General features: G+C 37.0%; 4 protein-coding genes across 5 annotated transcripts in view; 1 reads left to right on the top strand and 3 right to left on the bottom strand.

Annotated features, from left to right (window-relative positions):
• LOC131001622 (H/ACA ribonucleoprotein complex subunit 4) overlaps positions 1–19877 on the top strand; it is an 806367-nt gene that overhangs the window by 332797 nt on the left and 453693 nt on the right. The gene's annotated exons all lie outside the window — the stretch shown is intronic.
• Positions 3041–4802, bottom strand: LOC131001900 (zeatin O-xylosyltransferase-like). Its single transcript, XM_057928536.1, has one exon. The coding sequence runs from the start codon at positions 4599–4601 to the stop codon at positions 3225–3227; it is 1377 nt and encodes a 458-aa protein (XP_057784519.1). The 5' UTR covers positions 4602–4802; the 3' UTR covers positions 3041–3224.
• LOC131001907 (zeatin O-glucosyltransferase-like) lies at positions 9226–10984 on the bottom strand. Its single transcript, XM_057928546.1, has one exon. It carries the CDS (start codon positions 10673–10675, stop codon positions 9305–9307), a length of 1371 nt encoding a protein of 456 aa, XP_057784529.1. The 5' UTR covers positions 10676–10984; the 3' UTR covers positions 9226–9304.
• LOC131001920 (zeatin O-glucosyltransferase-like) lies at positions 17490–19281 on the bottom strand. The gene has a single exon (XM_057928570.1). The coding sequence runs from the start codon at positions 19079–19081 to the stop codon at positions 17714–17716; it is 1368 nt and encodes a 455-aa protein (XP_057784553.1). The 5' UTR covers positions 19082–19281; the 3' UTR covers positions 17490–17713.

The raw sequence follows: 19877 nt of genomic DNA, 5'->3' as shown, positions 1-19877 counted from the left end.
CACGTCTGTCGAGGGAAATGGGTCCCATTGTGCTCGTGAGATTCTCTGTTCCAAAATATTGTGTGTACCACGTGTACAATTCTTAATTTCTTTGTTTTATAAAAGTAAAAAATATTATTATATTATAAACTCTAATTAGTATTTATCATTGAAAAATTGAAATTTAAAAAATTGTATACCCTAACTTTGAATTAATGAACCCAAATAATCTATTATCAATTCAAACAAATATATAAAATTAATTATAAACCCTAAATGGATGAGTGAACCCTTGTTAATTATCTTTATACTATATAAAATCATAATAAATTAAAATTGAATAAGAAATAGTTTTAAAATATAAAGAAATGAAGAGTGGTACACGTGGTACACACTATATTTTGGGACAAGGGATCCCATTTGCCCATTGTGTAATCTATTTCTCAATGAGCTCTAGTCAGTAGCACAATCAATATTTTTTTTATACTTATTTGAAGGTGTCATAAATAATACTCCCAGGGCTCAGTTCGGCTGTATTTGTCCCGACATTATTATTATTATTATTATTATTACTCTTTCCGTCCCATTATAAGTGTGACCCTCTTTTTTGGTACGAAAATTAAGAAAAATGTATTTTGTATGTAGGTGAAAAAGTGAAAATGTGTTTAAAGGGTAAAACTTTTACCCAAAAAATAAAGAGTCTCATTAATGGTAGGACACCCAAAATAAAAAGAGTCTCACTTATAGTGGGACGGATGAAATATTTCATTCTCTCAAATTTATTTCAAAATATAAACTTATAGTTTTATTCGCCCATTCTCAAAATTATAGCTCCGTCTCAAACGATGATAATATCGAGATATCTTTTTTTATATGACAGAAGTTTTTCATTTTATTTACCTTTTCATTTTTCACCAATCATACTTAACTCCATTTTATGTTCACAAAAACTTGAATACAATCGAGTGTATTGTACAAATCGTGTAAATGATACTATTTGATTATACAAATGATACTGCCTATAATTGACACTATTCGGTTATATAATTGACACTGTAACATTTTAAAATGTTATAGTGTCATTTTTAATCCTATATTGTCATCTAAAATATTATAATATCATTTTCAATCTTATAGTGTCAATTACATGAAGTGTTATTTATAGTTTGTAACAGTGTCAATTATACACAGTGTCATTTACAATGTTATTGTGTCATTTATACGCAGTGTCATTTGTATAATAGAATAATGTCAATCACAAGCAGTATTATTAATTTGTATAACTGAATAATGTCATTTATACTAATGGGGTCAGGATGCGGGTTCGAATCAGGATGTGAGTCAGGATCAGATCAATCCAATTGTACGGTACATCTGATTGTACTCAAGAGCACCTCTTTTATGTTGGGCGTGAAAATTAATAAAGTTAGAAAATGTGATGTGAGTTAAATAAAAGGATACTGATTAAAATATTAGATTAATTTCGCTAATGTTTCTTTAGAATTTTTTTTACAGTTACACAAATAGAGAAGCTTCACAATTATTTTTGCATATCTTAATTAACTTCGACTATTTTTTTTTTCTATTTATGAAAATTTACAAACTTTTTATTAAAAAAAATACTATCTTTAATATTTTTTAAATTTAGTACCTAAAAGTTTTATCAAAAAATAGACGAGACATATGGAGTAGAATTTTTTTAAGAAGCTCATGGGGTGGGCTGCACGCACTCGTACCCCCACCGCCCAACTTAGGTGCGCCACTCGACATTTAGCTTCACAAATACAATAAGAGGCAACACCCCAATGTAGCCAAAACCTTTTAGTTATAGGAAATTTTAACCACACAAATAAAAATAAAAATATGGAAATAATAGTATTTTTGATCAAAATACATTTTTAGTGTCTAACAGTGTAAAATACACTATTAAAGCATCCACATTGCTCTACACGATGCGGCCTACTCGAGTAGAGGCGGCATCGTGTAGGGCGATGCAGCCCATGCTCACTCGAGAGCCCCGCGATAGAACGGGTGCCTCACGTTCTCTCCAAATTCGGGTGCGTGTTCTACACGCGCCAATTTTTTATAAAATAAAAATAAAAAAAATTATTGCAAATTTGCCAATTTTTGCAACGGTTATTTGCCGATTTCCATTTTTTTTAATAACCAACGGTTATTTTAGCCGTTCAATTTTTTTTCCTATCTATATATATCCCTACCAACACTTTCATTCATACACAAATTCTACTCCTTCAAATTCCCCAAATTTGTCTTTCAATATTTCCTTCTTTTTTTCTTCAAAAAATGGCAGAAACTTAACCCCAACACGATGCTTTGTCCGATTCATCTGACGGTGTAGCTCAAGCGATCATAGACGAGATCGAGTTGCAGAAACAATTGCTTGCTCAAATCTACTCCCAACCGGCGCCGGAGTCGGGACGTGTTAAACGTTCCTGGTCTTACGTCCACCGTGACCGTGAGGATGTCCATCTACGTTACGTCTTATGCAAGACTACTTCAACGACAATCCGACGTACGAACCTACATTTTTTCGACGTCGTTTTCGAATGCAGAAGGAGCTGTTCTTACACACTTTTATTTTTATGTTATTACACACTTTTGTGAAAAAATGTGTAATAATGTAAAATATCATTAAGGGTATAATTGTATATTTACATAAAAAAAGACTAATTTTTTCATATTTTTATTTAGATGGACACTTTTTCATTTTCTTATACAAGAAGGGCTAATTGAGCCCATTAATTCATAACAATAATATACTCCCTCCGTCCCAAAGGAAATGTCCTCCTTCTTTTGGGCACGGTTATTAAGGATGCATAATCTGCCTAATCTAGTAGAAACTGAAATGATGCATAATCTGTCATTGAATCTTATATGCTGCCTAATCTAGTAGAAACTGAAATTTCCTTAATATTCTACTAGATTAGGTAGATTATGCATCCTTAATAGTAGATTATGCATCCTTAATATTCTATTAGAAACGGAGGGAGTACTATATTCTTTGTGAATTTAATAATAAAATATTGAAAATTATGAGTCACAAAATCAAAAACATTTTCTATTTCTTGCTCGATCTATTACAAAGCTACAAAATTAAAGTAAAGCATTGCAAGATTCTTTATCGAATAAAACATCTATTCTGAATCAAAGATTATTCGACATGGAAATGTGGTAGATCCAACTTATTACTAATACATAAAAGTAGATTAGTTTCACATTAGTGATCATCTAGTAATATGGCTAATAAACCTCTCTATCTCCATGCAACTCTCACCACCTTCCTCCATAGACTTCCTCAAGGTCGCACCCACCTCCGCCGCCCTCCTCCGCATCACCTTCCCCTCCTCCGACGCCATCAACCTCACAACAGCGTCCTCCACTGCCGCCGCCCCCACCACCTCCAGCCGCCGCCCCCACTCCCTCACCCACAGCCCAATCCCAAGCACCTCCGTCACAAATGTCGCGTTGATCGGCTGATCGGAATGCATTGGCCATGCCGCCATCGGCACGCCCGCCGTCAAGCTCTCCAAGCAAGAATTCCAGCCGCAGTGGCTCATAAACCCCCCCGTCGACGGGTGCCCCAAAATCTCCATCTGCGGCGCCCATCCTCTCACTATAATCCCTCTCTCTCTAACCCTCTCCTCAAACCCCTCCGGCAGCTCGATCCTTCGCACCTCGCTGCCACCGGCGAATATATCCGCCCGATCCGCCTCTCTCACCACCCATATAAACCGCTGCTCGCTCATCTCCAACCCCCTAGCTATCTCTGCGTATTCCTCATCTCTCAACGACGTCGTTGTTCCAAACGAAACGTAGATCACGGAACCCGTAGCTTGTTGATCAAGCCATCTCAAGCATCCATGGCTGCTGCTTTCTCTCTCTAAATTGAAAGCAGTACTCGATCTGATCGCCCACTGCTTCTTCCCGCCGCTGATTTCTTCTCTGCTCATCAATCGGATGTAAGCCTCGTCGATCAATCGGATCGTGTTGTGAATGTCTCCCTCTCTCTCTGGAATGTTCTCAGATGCGGAGAAATACAGCGCCCCCTCCGACATGAAGTCCCTCACGGAAGGAAGCTTCTGGAACAAGGCCGCGTCTCGCAGTTCGAATGGTTTCCCCATCGCCTCCCACAGGATGAGGAAGAGATTGAACGCCGACAAGCAGTTGAAGGAGTAGGACTCCGCGTTGGGGACCGAGACGGCGTCGCGCACCGCCTCTGTCCCCATCCTGTCGTAGACAACGACCAGCCTGACCGTCTTCCGCGACAGCTCCTGTGCGAGCAGACCGATCTGCTCGCGCAGGCCCGCGTAGGCTGTCGTGGCCGATGCGAGGTGCATCGGCGTCTTGTCCTCCGCGTGCGGGTTGGGGGCTGGGGCGTCGATGGGGGGAGTCGGGAGGTCGTGGAACTTGATTGTTGCGTTGTTAGGTTTTAGGCCGTGGGACCGCAGCCGCGCCTGGCGGTTGTGGGTGGCGGTGCCGGTGTAGTGCACCGGGATGCCGCACGAGGCGATTACGCCGGAGAGCTGGAGCAGCTGATTGAGGTGGCTTTGGCATGGCAGAGGCACCATGAGCACGGCAGCTTGAGTCTTGCCTTCTTCCATTCTTAGCAAATTTTTGTGCTGACTTAGGCAACAGACATTAATAAATGGGTTTAAATCGTTTCAATTACAACATTAAATTTTTTAAAAATTGCGACATTTAAAATTGGGTTGATCGATCTTTTATTTGAAAATAATTTGTTGTGGCACATATCCTTGGTTCTTGCCGTCGGGTGAAAAGGATTTGCAAATTTTCTGTTAGGATATGTTGTCACGAACATAAGAAATTTTGCGTTAGAAAACAAAATTCAGTGATTGTATCTTGTCATATAAGGCGTGGATGTCAAATAATTGGTTGCTGATATAGTGACATTTTTCCTCGAATTCCTCTGAATAAAAATAATATAGATATTTGCCGTAATTAAAAAATGTTTGTCATATTATTGATGGGCCTTTTTATCAATTCATTATATATTTTTGGGCCTTTCCGGCAATTATATCGTTTCTCTACCTTCTTTGGCCCAGTCCATTGACAATTGATGGACCCATCTAGACAAATGGAAGCCCAACATGCCCAAGGCCGATAAGCATGACCAAGTCCCTTTTACCTTTTTACATTACATTATTTAATCATACTTCAGTTCTTGTTTATGATAAATTCCAAGTATAACTTTACTAAAATTATTAGTTTCGTTTGTCCTCAATATTTTTCAACTATGTCTATCTCTCCACATTTTAGACATAATCTTTCAATTTATCCCACGCTTAAATCAATCCAAACACACACAAAAAAAAGGGTAAATATCATGAAAACCCTTGAACTATACTCACTTTATCAAAAATACCCTGAAACTTTTGAAATGTTCTCTAAACCCTCAAACTATCATATTTTTATCAAATATATCCCGCATCTATTTTTCGGTTACCCAAAACGTGATGTGGCTCGTCGGATGCCACAATATAATTTATATTCTATTTTTTTTAAATGACATTGAAAAAATGACTTCGTTTCGTACCATACGATATGAGTGAATTTTAAATTTCAGAGTGGATTTTTTTAATGATATGGTACAAAACGACGTTGTTTTTGTCATTGCATTTTAAAAAAAATATAATATAAATTACATTGTGGCATCCTGCGATCTACATCACGTTTTTGGTGACCGAAAAATAGATGCGGGATATATTTGATAGAAATTTGATAGTTTGAGGGTTTAGAGAACATTTTAAAAGTTTTAGGGTATTTTTGATAAAGCAGATATACTTCCAATTCTCATGTTCGAGTTGCAGCTAGATGTTGAGGACGAATGATGGATAGTTGGGAAGATGAATATTGTTGGAGATTAAGATTTTTATTTTTATTTTTTTTTGACTTGGGGGAGTTGGGGAGGGGGGAGCAGTGGGGTTTGAACCCGGGACCTCATTGTTTACACACAAGAGATCGCACCGTTTGGTGTCCCTTGGGGACTGAAGATTAAGATTATGCAATCAATTAGTGAATTTCGTATCCGTAATTGTCAAAGTTTTGACAAGTAGAAATATATATTTCATAAAAAAAATGTTGCTGGAGATTACGATTTTTAACAAAATTTTGTGTACACCCGAGTGTACCGTACAATCGGATTGATCCGTACCTAAAATAATGTTATTTATATAGTTTGTATTAAGATATGAGTTCAAATTAAAGTACGAGTCAAAGTATAAGTGAAGGTGCAACCCAATTATATGATACACTCAGATGTACCCAAGACCACCTCATGATTTTTCAACCATTTAGTGAGTCTCTTATTCGTTATTGTCAAATTTTTGACAAGTAGTTTTCTTTCATCAAAATTTGAAATGGGGGAATTGAGAATTTAGATATTTGTACAAAATGTTACTCCCTCCGTCCCTGAAATAAGTTCATCTTTTTCTTTTTTGGGACGTCCCCAAATAAGTTTCTCTTTCTTTCTTTTCATTTTTGGACAACTACCCCACCACTAATAATATTTTATTTATTCTTACTTTTCACTTTTTCACCACTTCCAATACAAATTATAACACTTTTTCACCTTTTCACCACTCCCAATATTAATTATAACATACTCCCTCCGTCCCTGAAATAAGTTCATCTTTTTCCATTTTGGGACGTCCCCCAAATAAGTTCATCTTTCTTTCTTTCCATTTTTGGACAACTACCCCACCACTACTAATACTTTATTTATTTTTACTTTTCACTTTTTCATCACTCCCAATATTAATTATAACACTTTTTCACCTTTTCACCACTTTCAATACTAATTATAACATATTTTTCTCTACTATCAATACACTTTACCACTTTTCCTTAAAACTCGTGCCGTCCCCAAAGAGGAACTTATTTTGGGGACGGAGGGAATATTTTTCTCCACTATCAATACACTTTATCATTTTTTCTTAAAATTCGTGACGTCCCCAAAGAGGAACTTATTTTGGGGACGGAGGGAGTATATAGACTTGGATAATGCAATTGTTCGATCCATGCGCATGTCGTCTGCGGGCCCAACCGGCAAAATTTGTTGGGATTCTCTTACATCGGTGAAACCTAGTTTCCTACGATGTGTGACTGCTATGTTCAACTCTTATACCTATTATGTTAATAACATTCCTTTTTTAAAATAAAATTTATTATAGTACTTTGAATTATACTTAATGTTTATTTCAGAAAAAATTAACATTTTAAAAAATTATATACCCTAACTTTTAATTTATCAACCTATTATAAATTAATAAAAGTGAAATTAAATAATAACAAATAATTATATATTATAATTAGATGGAATAAACCACCCTAGTTAATATTCATATGATTAAACTAAAGAATACAAAGTTGAAATTGGAGAAAAAATATATAAGAAAATAAACAAAATTGAAAATGGGACCAAAGTGAAACATCAAATGTGATACACTAAATATCAAACACTCTTATGTCCTCAACCTCAACTTGTTTTCTTCTTTCCTAGTGCTCTTGTATGTGAACAGTAAGATCTTGGGTTCAAACCCACTGCTCCCCCTTCCCAACTCCCCAAGTAAAAAAAAAAAAAGTTTACTTCCTTGACTATGATAATCATAACTCTACTCTCTTCGTCCCACTAAATACAACTCATAATTTTTTTATAAGTAAATTAAGGAGAATGTGTAGATTGAATAAAAGTAATAGGGCTCACAATTTAAAAAAATTAAATATTAATTTTTATGAAAATGAGTCATCTTGAAGTGAATATCCAAAATAAAAAATGAGTTATCTTTGACACAAATTGAATATTTTTTTCTTTATTTACGCATATGCTCGTATGAATTACACAATTTTAATGGTTTCGAGGAAATTACTCGATTTTAACGGGTTTTTTTTTTTCTTTAGAGGAAATTACTCAATTTTCTTTAGTAGCACAAATTGAATATTTTTTTTCTTTAGTTTTTTCTTTATTTACACATGCTCCTATGAATTACTCAATTTTAATGGTTTCGAGGAAATTTAATCTCAATCGAATCTTTTACTGATCTAGATTAATTTCCAAATAGCAATCATTAATTATATCATATTCAATTATACTCACTCCGTTCCAATTAAAATGATACTCACCCCGTCCCAATTAAATTGATCAGCCTATTTTCAGCACGAGAGTTAAAAATTGGTATTTTAGATGTGTTTGAACAATAAAGTGAATAAATGATTAGATGTTTCATTATTTATATTTATGTCATAAAATGAATTGATCAATTTAATTGGGACAATCCAAAAAAATGGACGGATGGAGTATTCATTTATAAAATTATAAATGGCCAAGAAAAGAAAGAAATTAAAGTGACACAATAGTTAAAATAATTCATAAATAAAATATGATACATTTATATTTTTTTTGCTTGATCTATTACATCGATACAAAATTAATAAAACAACTCATATAAAATACAAATATTTCAATATTATCGTTGCATAATAGTTAGAGTGCGTTTATTTTGATGGATAAATTTATTATGAAAAAAAGAGGGATAAAAAAATGTATGCTTTTAAATGTCTCTTTCAGACTTTTTTTTACATTAGAAGTTTACTATTTTTTCTTTCTTATTTTTACTTCAAAAAGGGAAAAATTGAGGGATAATATTAGAGGCAGCACCCTACTCTAGCCAAAACTTTTTAGTCATAGGAAATTCTAGCAATATAAATAAAAATATGGAAATAATAACATTTTTTACTAAAATACCCTTTTAGTGTGTAACAGTGTAAAATACTCTATTACACACATTTTAGAAGCGAGAAAGTGTGTAGTAGTGTATTTTACACTGTTACACACTTTTCGCAATCACACATTTTTACGTTATTACACACTTTTGTGAAAAAATGTGTAACAGTGTAAAATAAACTATTACACGATTTTTGAAAAAGTGTGTAACAGTGTATTTTACATTGTTACACACTTTTACGTCATTACACACTTTTGCAAAACAGTGTGTAACAGTACTAAGGGTATAATTGTACATTTACATTAAAAAATGCTAGTTTTTCCACATTTTTATTTGGGTGGTCATTTTTTCCTTTTCTTATCCAAGAAGGGCTAATTGAGCCCATTAACTCATAATATTATCCCTGTTCAAACTAAAAATAAGAAAGGAAAAATGATAAACTTTTCTTTTGTATATAATGCGTAAAAAGTAATGAGCCATTTAAAGTCATAAATTTTTATTGTTCTTCCTTCTCATGATAAATATCGCAGCCTTATATATTTTTAGACAAGAACAAAGAACTATCAATCTCTAGTAATATGGGCAATAAAACCATCGAGTTCTCTGCATAACTCACCACCTTCCTCCATCGATTTCCTGACGGCGGCGCTCACCTCCTCCGCCCTCTTCCTGATCTCCGCTCCTTCCTCCGCCGACAGCAGCCTCCCCACCACATCCTCGATCACCGCAGCACCCACCACCTCCTCTCTCGCCTGCCACTCCCTCACAACCACGCCAATCCCCAAAACTTCCGTCAATAAAATCGCATTCAACGGCTGATCGGAATGCATCGGCCACGCCGCCACCGGAACCCCATAAATCATGCTCTCAAAGCACGAATTCCAGCCGCAGTGTGTCATGAACCCGCCGGTCGATCGATGCGCGAGAATCTCCAGCTGCGGCGCCCAATCTCTCACTACAATGCCCCTCTCTCTCACCCTCTCCTCAAACCCTACCGGCAACTCAATCCCCCGGCCCTCTCCGGCGAATATATCCGCCCTATCCGCCTCCCTCACCACCCAAATGAACTTCTCCCCGCTCTGCTCCAGCCCCGCCGCCAGCTCTCCGATCTCTTCTTTCGTCATTGAAATAGTGCTCCCGAAACTCACGTACATCACCGATCTCGGGGATTGCAGATCCAGCCATTCCAAACACTCATGTCGTGATTTCGCGTCGTGTAAATTCCGCGGCCAAATCGGCCAGATCGTGAACTGCTTCTTCCCGCCACCGATCTCCTCTCTCCGAAGAAGATCGATGTATTTAGCTTCAATCAGTCTACTCGTGTTATATATATCTCCATCTCTCTCATCAAAATGCGCAGGCGTAGTTGCGATGAATTTGAGAGCAGGTACCGGAAAAAATTCTCTCACAGAAGGCCAACGATTAATCTCCCCTTCCACATCGAACGGCCTCCCCAAGTTCTCCCACAAAACGCAGAACAAATTCAGCGCCGACAAGCAGGAGAAGGCGTACGATTCGACGTTTTCAATCGCGACGGCGTCCTTAACCGCCGGAGAAACAAGCCTATCGTAAATCACGGCGATTCTAGAAGATTCCGCGGAGAGCTCCCGCACGAGCGAGCAGGTCGGGCTGTTCAATTCCATGTAAGCCATGAGAGCCGGCTTTTGATGCGTGGGGAGCTTGTTTGCATTAGTCGTGTCTGGTTCCGGCGCCGCGATTGGCGAAGAGTGAAGATCGTGGAATTTGATTTTGGCGGCGGCGCTGGGTTTTAGGCCAGAGGCTCGGAGTCTGACCTGGCGGTTGTGGGTGGCGGAGCCGACGAAGTGGACGGGGAGGCCGCGGGAGGATAGCACAGCGGCGAGGTGGAGGAGCTGGTTCAGGTGGCTTTGGGTGGGAAGTGGCACAATCACAACCGCAACTTTAGATTTCGCCATGGTTTAAGGCAAGATCACTCAAATAGTACTCCACTAATTATAGTATGTACTCCCTCCGTCCACTAATTCATGACCTTAGTAGCAAAACACGAGTTTTAAGAAAAAGTGTATTTTTATTAGTTGAGTGGAGAAAGGGACCCACAATTAATATATTGTTTATTAGTTGAGTGGAGAAAAAGTGTATTGTTTTGGGACCCACCAATTAAATATAAATAAAAACTTACTAAAAATGGATAGGTCTTGAGTTGGTGGACGTCCCAAAAAGGAAAGAAGGCCTTGAATTAGTGGACGGAGGGAGTATCTTTTTATTGTTTTGAATCAACTTTGCATCTATTTATGTTTTTGGACATGTCCACCCTCAAGCATTTTAAAAGTTTATTAGAGTATAAGCATTTTAAAAGTTTTAAAATAGAATAAAAATTTTAAATTCCAACCTCCATTTAGGAATGACAATTGATCTTCGCAGATCTTCATCCTTTTTTTGTGGATCTAGACTTTATTAAAAACACATATGAATCTGAACCGAATCTGATTATTCTTAAAATTTTCGAATATAGACCTCGGAGCAAGAGTTTTGAGACTTTAGAGCACTCACAGTGGGAACCCGATAGGGGGGACTCGAGTCACCCACACATCGGGTCACCCACTGCAGCGATGGAGGACTCGAGGTTGCCCCGAATTATCGGGTGTGGCCTGATGTGCTTTGTGGAGGGCGTATGCTATGCACGCGCGTGCATTAATAAAAAATCAAAATTTGAAAAAACGGCAGTTGCCAACTTTTAATTTTCTTTTTTTGATTTTCGGTCATTCGACCGTTTAATTTTTTTTCTTTACTATTTTCCTTCTTCTATCATCTTCCATCTTCTTCCATCTTCTTCTATATTCTTTCTCAATTTATGCACAAAAAAAAAATGGATCCATACAACCCAAACTAGTACGATCCAAATTGGGTTCACGACCTCTCCAGCGGAGGCGATTATCATCCCGATTTGGGGGGTATCAATTTAGAGGAGGAACCTCGTCAAAGCGGCGAGGAGGAGCCACCGCCCGCCCACAGTGCGTCGAAGCCCAAGAAAGGAGGGCGGCGGAAGGATGTGGCCTTCAAAGAGAAGGCGCCGGCTCCTATGCCGGAGGAAGGAAGGGCCGCTCGACACACCTACACCCTCAAGGAGACGGACCTTATTGTCCGTATTTGGGCACAAGAGACCAATGATGTCGTCTGTGGTGTCGATCAAAAGAGAGAGGCTTATTGGGGCTGAATTCTAGAGCGGGTGAACTCCATCCTCGGCGTCGTCTTCAAACCCTGCCAAATAAAGGGACACTTTGCCCGAGTGGCTGCGGAGGTGAAGTTATGGGAGAATGTTTGGGTGGGGATGTCAATCGGGCCAGCCCATTCGGTTTCGGGTTATTTTCAGTTCGGGCTAGTCAGTTTTTATATTTTTCGGGTTAAAATTTTTCGACCCTAACCCTAACTCACTCGGTTTCGGGCTAGCCCGTTCGAGTCCACAAGTTTTACGATTTTTTTATATGATTATTTTTTTTATAGATAATCATATACTTGTAATAAAAATATGTCGTATTTTTTAAATCAAGACATTTCGCTTTACTTTAGATACAAAAATTAGTATTTTTTTAACATAAATTTACATAATATCTAACTTTAATTTCGTTTCTGATAAAAATTGTATATACATTTAACATAAAAGACAATCTTTCTATGACTTTTATATCATAGATTTTTGTTATTAACCTTTGGAAAAAATTAAAACATATTTTACAAGCATTAAAATGTTATTATCGAATTAAAAAGTAAAATATTAAAGTTTAAAAATCAATTATTAAGAATGTGTTCGGTTAATCGGGCCAACCCACTCGGTTTTTGGGCCAACCTTATCGGGCTCGGGCAATTTTCGATTTGGGCCATTCGGGCTAAAATTTTTTCGGGCTAAAAATTTTCAACCCTAACCCATCTTTTTTATCGGTCTATTCGGGTCGACCCGTCGATTTTGGACTTTTTTGACATCCCTAGGTGGAGGTTTGCGCGAAATGGCCTTCCAGTCATTCTGACGACATGCTCCAACAGAAGGCCCAAGTCATCTTCCAAGGTAGGAGCCCGACTTCTGGCCCCTTCAACTACTAGAATGCATGGAGGACGCTCCGAATCAATCAGAGGTTCAAGTCCATGTACCTTGAGGGCGACGTCCATTCCTCCAAGAGGATGAAGACGTAGGAGACGGGCGACTTCACCACCTCGGGTTATGGCGAGGAGATCACGTCTTCCCAGCCAATTGGAAACAAGGCGGCGACGAGAGCGGTGAAGAGGAAGGGGAAGGCGTTGCAAAGCTTAGAGCCTCTACCGTAATACAAGGAGAGGATGGATAGATCGGACGACAAGCTGGAAAAAATGATCGGCGAGTACGCCAAGAATAACGAGTTGAAGAGGGAGATCCACGACGATCAGATCTTATTCATGAAGGCTTCCGACATGACTCCAGAGCAGCTAGAATGACACTAATAACGGGTGGCGGATATCCTAGCTCGGCGAAGGGGCGGTGGAGACTAGATAGGTTATAATTATGTAATTTTTAATTATGTTATTAGGTTTTAATTAAGTAATTTAAAATTATGTCTTTAGGTTTTTTTTAATGTAATTTTTAGAATTTTTAAAACTAATGAAGTTTAATTTTAAGTAAATTGTGTTATTTAAATGTGTGCAATTAAAATTAAATGAAAATATAAAATCAAAACTAAAAAGACCAGGTCAGCTATCAAGTCACCCTACTATGGCCTCCTTAACCCAATGTGGTCCCCCTTCTATCAGGTTGGCTATCAGGTCACCCCCATTGGGAATGTTCTAAATTGGGTTCCAATTCTGTCCACGGATCTAATTATATATGAAAAAGATAATTTTATTTTTATTTTTATATAATTCTATTCTGAAGATCTATGGCTAATATACATCTATTTTCATAAATAATACTTTCTCCGTCCACAAAATGAGTATTCATATTTCTTTTTTTATTCATCCACCAAATTAATACTCATTTTTTTTTTGTAAATGTACCCCACACAACTCACTCACAATAAAAGTGAGCCCCTTATTCCACTAACACACTTAATCAATTTTCTTATAATCTGTGTCACCCCAAATGGATACTTATTTCGTGAACGGAGGGAGTATATAATTTTATTAAAAGTGATATTTTATTTTAATTTAAATTTTGTTTTTTATTATTAATAATATTATTATCTCTTTTTTTGTATTCATAATTTTTTTTTCTAGATAAAATAGAATACATATTGTTCTATTGTTACTAAATATTGTGATGAAAATAAAAATAAAATTGATTTTAGTGATATGGTAATTAATTTTCGTGCATTTTGCACCTATACAATTGTAATAAGTACGTACCTCATTATATTTTCTTCTTGTCTTCTTTTAGGATATTGACGATATTGAAAGTAGTTGTAGCATGAAAGTAGTCTTTGAATAATTACAAAAATTAATAATCTACTACTAATATGTTATTTAGTGTACTTATGATCCAGATTCAAATTTTATCGAGATGCAGTCCATTGCCACGTCTAAGGTTCCATTCAGAATGTGTTTGGTATATAAATTGAGATAAATGATGATAAATAAAATTTAGATAAATAATAGGTGAGATTGTTACTACTTTTTATAGGTGTTTTATAGGCAAGATATAATCACAAGATAATTAATATTTCTATTTAATAAAAACACACAACCATAGAATAAAACAACAAATTATAATTTTAATCTTATATAAACTTAAATAAACAAACTAAAAAAATAGTAAGAAAGAAAAATCAAAATTTTATCTAATCCAACCCTCCTCTCCCCCAACCCCCTTCACCCCAAAACTATGAATTCTTCAAGAACACCCTAAACTGCCGCCCCCTCCCTCCCAAATCTTGCCTCCGACCACCGCTCCATGCCGCCGCCGCGGCCACTGCTATAGAGAATCCTATATAATCATGCCTAGCATGACTAGTGTATTTTATATCAATTTTTGATTGTTCTTTGTCGCATGGAACGTGGAGTTTCTTTAATTTATAACAATAATTATAATTATAATTATGTGAGATTGGCTGGCTTAGAAGTTTCCAACCTGACGCGCTTTGAGTTGTGTGAATTGGTCAACTGTTTGGTCGAGATTCTGCAATCCGACCTAACTCTCGCAAATTCTTTACCTCAGTGAACATTGAAATTAGCCTGGGCTCGGGCAAATTATTAAAACATGATCATAACTTTTAATACTTTAAAAGAAGAATTATATGTTACAGAAGTTGAAAATAAGAACTATAACTTTTATGTTTTACATTTACAATTTTAATTCGGGCCCAAAATTAATTATTTGTCACCTAAAGTCCGTTGTTGACATGGTCGTACCATGTCACCTTTTTGACAATTTATTTTCTTTCTTGTATTATGCATTTTTTTAGCACATTTCAAAATAAAATAAAAAATTAATTAAAATTTATTCATTTTCAGTTAAAATTTTCTAATTAGAACTGATTAATTAATTTAACTATAATAAAAATAATAAATGAATACGAAGAGGATGGGCACTATATTGATATACGAATATTATTTGAGACAATTTAACATAATTGAAGTGTTAAATAATTAGATTTTTTTATAGATATTAACTGTAACAAATATTTTTAACAAAGGCGTAATTTCAAAAAGAAAGAAAAAATATAATTTTATTTTTATTTTAGGCTGAAATGTGCTAAACAAATTGATAATACAAAAAAGAAAAAAAAAACTTGCCAAAAAAGTGACATGGCATGGGGTGTCGCATCAGCAACAAGCTTTAGGTGTTTATTTTATTTTATTTTAAATATAATTTATTAATTTTTCTTTTTTTATTTTTCAATTTTTCTCGACTTTTTGGTTTGTTCGTTTTTTTTTGGATTATTTCGATTTTTCAAATTGGTTCGGTTTTAATTCTAAAAATTCCGATTATATAGTTCGATTTTTTTTTCTTTCTAAAATCAAATAAAAATTTCTTTTGGTTTGTTTTTAGTGAAAAATCGAACAGAAAATCAAATGTTCTCCCCTAATCCTAATAGCCTAACCACAAGAATAACACTCGTGAACATCTCTCACAAGGGCCTTGTTAATTGTACCACTCTAAGGGTTCGTATGGTAAGTATGTTGGGATAAGTTAAGATAGATAAAACTTAAAATATGTATTGTAAATGTCAATGAGACGCTCTAGTTTAAGTGGCAAAGTTGAGACATCCAAAGACTCTTCTTTGTGAGAGGTCTTGGGTTCAAAATTAAATTAATAATTTTATCTAAATAATTTTAAAAGAATAAACATGTATAACTCTCAATCGTTCTATAAAAATATTTATAGCACATATCATAATATGATAAAGAAACACGTTTATGCATACATAAACACAACCCCCAACTTAAAATTCTGAGAGCCATGCATCTACCTCCAATCACCTCTCAAGCCCCATCCTCGCCAACCTCGCCCAGCTCAAATCCTTCTGCAACGTCTACCACCAGAGGAACCGGTTCTCTGGTGAGTTCCCCATGAGTTTCACTGAGTTGCCCCGCCTCACGCTCCTCGACCTCTCCATCAACAACTTCATCGGCCCAATCCCCTTCGCCGTCAACAATATCACTCATCTCACCGACTTGTTTATGCATACCAACACTTTCTCTAGCAAGATGCCAAACATTGCGGTGTGTGGACTCCAAGCCTTCGACGTTTCCAACAATCCCCTCAACGGCTCCATCTCCAATGCACTTGCAATGTTTTTCTCCTCAACATTCGCCAATAACCTCGATTTGTGCGGCCTGCCATTCCGCCCCGCAACCCCGGCCCTTCTTCCCCTCCTCCATGCCCTCGCCCAATCTACCTCCCTCACTTCTTGTCGCCTCATCCAAGAAGAAGTTTTTGCTCTCAACCGAAGCCATTGTCGGAACATCAATTGTTGGCGGTTTCCTTGCGCTCCTCCTTCTACTTGCCCTAATTTTCCTCTCCAGATCAAAATGAAATATAACTTTTAGATTCTTTTCATGTTGTTCTTATAATTTTGAGTTAGGGGCTATATAATTTTTTGTAGGATTTATATATATAAACGCATTTATTTATCACATTATGATACGATCTATATATATTTTTAAATTACAATTATGAGTAATACATATTTATTTTTAAATTTTATTTAAATAAAATTCTTAATTTATTAAAAATTTAATTTAATTTAAAAATTTTAAAAAGTAAAACGAGGGCTATGATTAAAATACCCAAAATCAAACTGTGGAATTGAGAATTGAGATATACTTGGAAGCTACAATTGTTCCATGCATGGGCCCACCAGGCCAATTTTGTTGGGGTTCTCTTACGTTAACTTTTTTTCTTCTTCCCTAATGCGCCAAAAGTTTACTTCCTCGACTATGATCGTTATACTCGTTCCGTCCCACTCCAATAGACTCGCTTCTTTTGAATACGAAGATTAAAAAAAAATTATTTTTTAGTAGGAAAATTGTAGTAAAGTGATGTGATCCACACCAATTAAATACACATTTTTTACCCAAAAAAAATGAGCTTATTGAAGTGAGACATCCCAAAAAAGAAAATTGACCTATTGGAGTTGGACGAAGGGAGTAGTATTTTTTCTGTAAGTATGAATCTTCGTATCAATTACTTTAATGGTTTCTAGATTAATTTCCATAGATGATAGATCAATCATTAATTATATCTATATTCAATGATATTTATCTATAAAATTATAAATTACCAAAAACAGAAAGAAATTAAAGTGACACAATATATAAAAATATTCATAAATAAAATATGATAAAGTTCTTTTTTTTGCTCGATCTATTAATAAAGCAAGTACTATTTTTTTTTTTTTGCAGGTAATAAAGCAACTAAAATAAAATACAAATATTTCAAGATTATAGTTGCGTAATGGTTATAGTATATTTTTAGACAAGAACAGAGAACTACTTATCGATCTCTTTTGGAAAAAAAATAAATCAACTTCCTATCTAGTAATATGGGCAATAAAACAATCGAGTTCTCTGCATAACTCACCACCTTCCTCCATCGATTTCCTGACGGCGGCGCTCACCTCCTCCGCCCTCTTCCTGATCTCCGCTCCTTCCTCCGTCGACAGCAGCCTCCCCACCACATCCTCGATCACCGCAGCACCCACCACCTCCTCCCTCGCCTCCCACTCCCTCACAACCACGCCAATCCCCAAAACTTCCGTCAATAAAATCGCATTCAACGGCTGATCGGAATGCATCGGCCACGCCGCCACCGGAACCCCATAAATCATGCTCTCGAAGCACGAATTCCAGCCGCAGTGTGTCATGAACCCGCCGGTCGATCGATGCGCGAGAATTTCCAGCTGCGGCGCCCAATCTCTCACCACAATGCCCCTCTCTCTCACCCTCTCCTCAAACCCTAACGGCAGCTCAATCCCCCGGCCCTCTCCGGCGAATATATCCGCCCTATCCGCCTCCCTCACCACCCAAATGAACTTCTCCCCGCTCTGCTCCAGCCCCGCCGCCAGCTCTCCGATCTCTTCTTTCGTCATTGAAATACTGCTCCCGAAACTCACATATATAACTGATCTCGAAGATTGCCGATCCAGCCATTCCAAACACTCATGTCGTGATTTCGCATAGTGTAAATTTCGCGGCCAAATCGGCCAGATCGCGAACTGCTTCTTCCCGCCGCCGATCTCTTCTCTCCGAAGAAGATCGATGTATTTAGCTTCAATCAATCTGCTCGTGTTATATATATCCCCACATCTCTCATCAAAATGCGCAGGCGTAGTTGCGATGAATTTGAGAGTAGATTCCGGAAAAAATTCCGTCACAGAAGGCCAACGATTAATCTCCCCTGCCACATCGAACGGCCTTCCCAAGTTCTCCCAGAAAACGCAGAACAAATTCAGCGCCGACAAGCAGGAGAAGGCGTACGATTCGACGTTTTCAATCGCGACGGCATCCTTAACCACCGGAGAAACGAGCCTATCGTAAATCACGGCGATTTTAGAAGCTTCCACGGAGAGCTCACGCACGAGCGAGCAGATCGGGCTGCTCAATTCCATGTAAGCCGTGACAGCTGGCGCTAGATGGATGGGGAGTTTGTCTGCAGTAGTCGTGTCTGGTTCCGGCGCCGCGATTGGCGAAGTTGGAAAGTCGTGGAATTTGATTTTGGCGGCGGCGCTGGGTTTTAGGCCAGCGGCGCGGAGTCTGACCTGGCGGTTGTGGGTGGCGGAACCGACGAAGTGGACGGGGAGGCCGCGGGAGGATAGCACGGCGCCGAGGTGGAGGAGCTGGTTGAGGTGGCTTTGGGCGGGAAGTGGCACAATCACAACCGCAACTTTAGATTTCGCCATGGATTAGGCAAGACCACTCAATACTACTACTAATTATAGTATATATGTATCTTTTGATTATTTTGGATGAACTTTGCAGTCTATATAAGTTTTTGGACGTGTCTAATTGAGCCTCAACTTTTTAGCATTTTAAGTTTTAAAATAGAATGAAATTTAAAATGGTCCTGTTAATTAAGTTTATATGAAAAATATTTATTTTTATAAATATATAGTATTTTTATGTTAATTTAAATTAACTATGTTATCCCCCGTGTCTCAATCATTATTATATATGGAACATCACATCTAACACATACCTCACAAATTCTTAAAAAGAGAACGATTAGACAATTATAATTAAAAGTCTATCTTGCAGCTAAAATCAAATGGGTAAATGATCCAGTCATCCATCGGGTGGATGAATTTGATGGGTAGATGATCCAGCCACCGGCTATATGAACTTTTGATAGTTGTCAAATCGTTATTTTTTTCAAAAACATAAAAAAAAAAATATGCATCACTAGTGTAAAAATCGTGTATAACTTTTCAAATAAAACTAAAGATTATAACATTTTTCATATTTAAATTAAAGGATTATAAGATTTTTTACTATTAACACTTAAAATTATTAGCATGCAGCAAGTTTCAATTATTACTTAACTAGGCCCTTATGAGATGTTGACAGTGTGGTTAGGCTATCAGGAACTTCTCCCAATGGAATACTGGATTGACGTGTTTCATGTTTGTTGTTTAATTAATAATAGTTCATGAACTTGCATGTTTCTCAGATTTGTTTCTAGTAGTATGATTTTATATA

The sequence above is a fragment of the Salvia miltiorrhiza genome, chromosome 1 (genome assembly GCF_028751815.1).
Source record: "Salvia miltiorrhiza cultivar Shanhuang (shh) chromosome 1, IMPLAD_Smil_shh, whole genome shotgun sequence".
In the NCBI taxonomy this organism is placed as follows: Eukaryota; Viridiplantae; Streptophyta; class Magnoliopsida; order Lamiales; family Lamiaceae; genus Salvia; species Salvia miltiorrhiza.
Note: the sequence above shows the minus strand (reverse complement) of the source record. Positions and strands in the feature narration are given on the sequence as shown.

Bases quoted from the DNA above. Each gene is read 5' to 3' on its own strand.
- LOC131001920 (XM_057928570.1), bottom strand. From the start codon at position 19,081: ATGGCGAAATCTAAAGTTGCGGTTGTGATTGTGCCACTTCCCGCCCAA.
- LOC131001907 (XM_057928546.1), bottom strand. From the start codon at position 10,675: ATGGCGAAATCTAAAGTTGCGGTTGTGATTGTGCCACTTCCCACCCAA.
- LOC131001900 (XM_057928536.1), bottom strand. From the start codon at position 4,601: ATGGAAGAAGGCAAGACTCAAGCTGCCGTGCTCATGGTGCCTCTGCCA.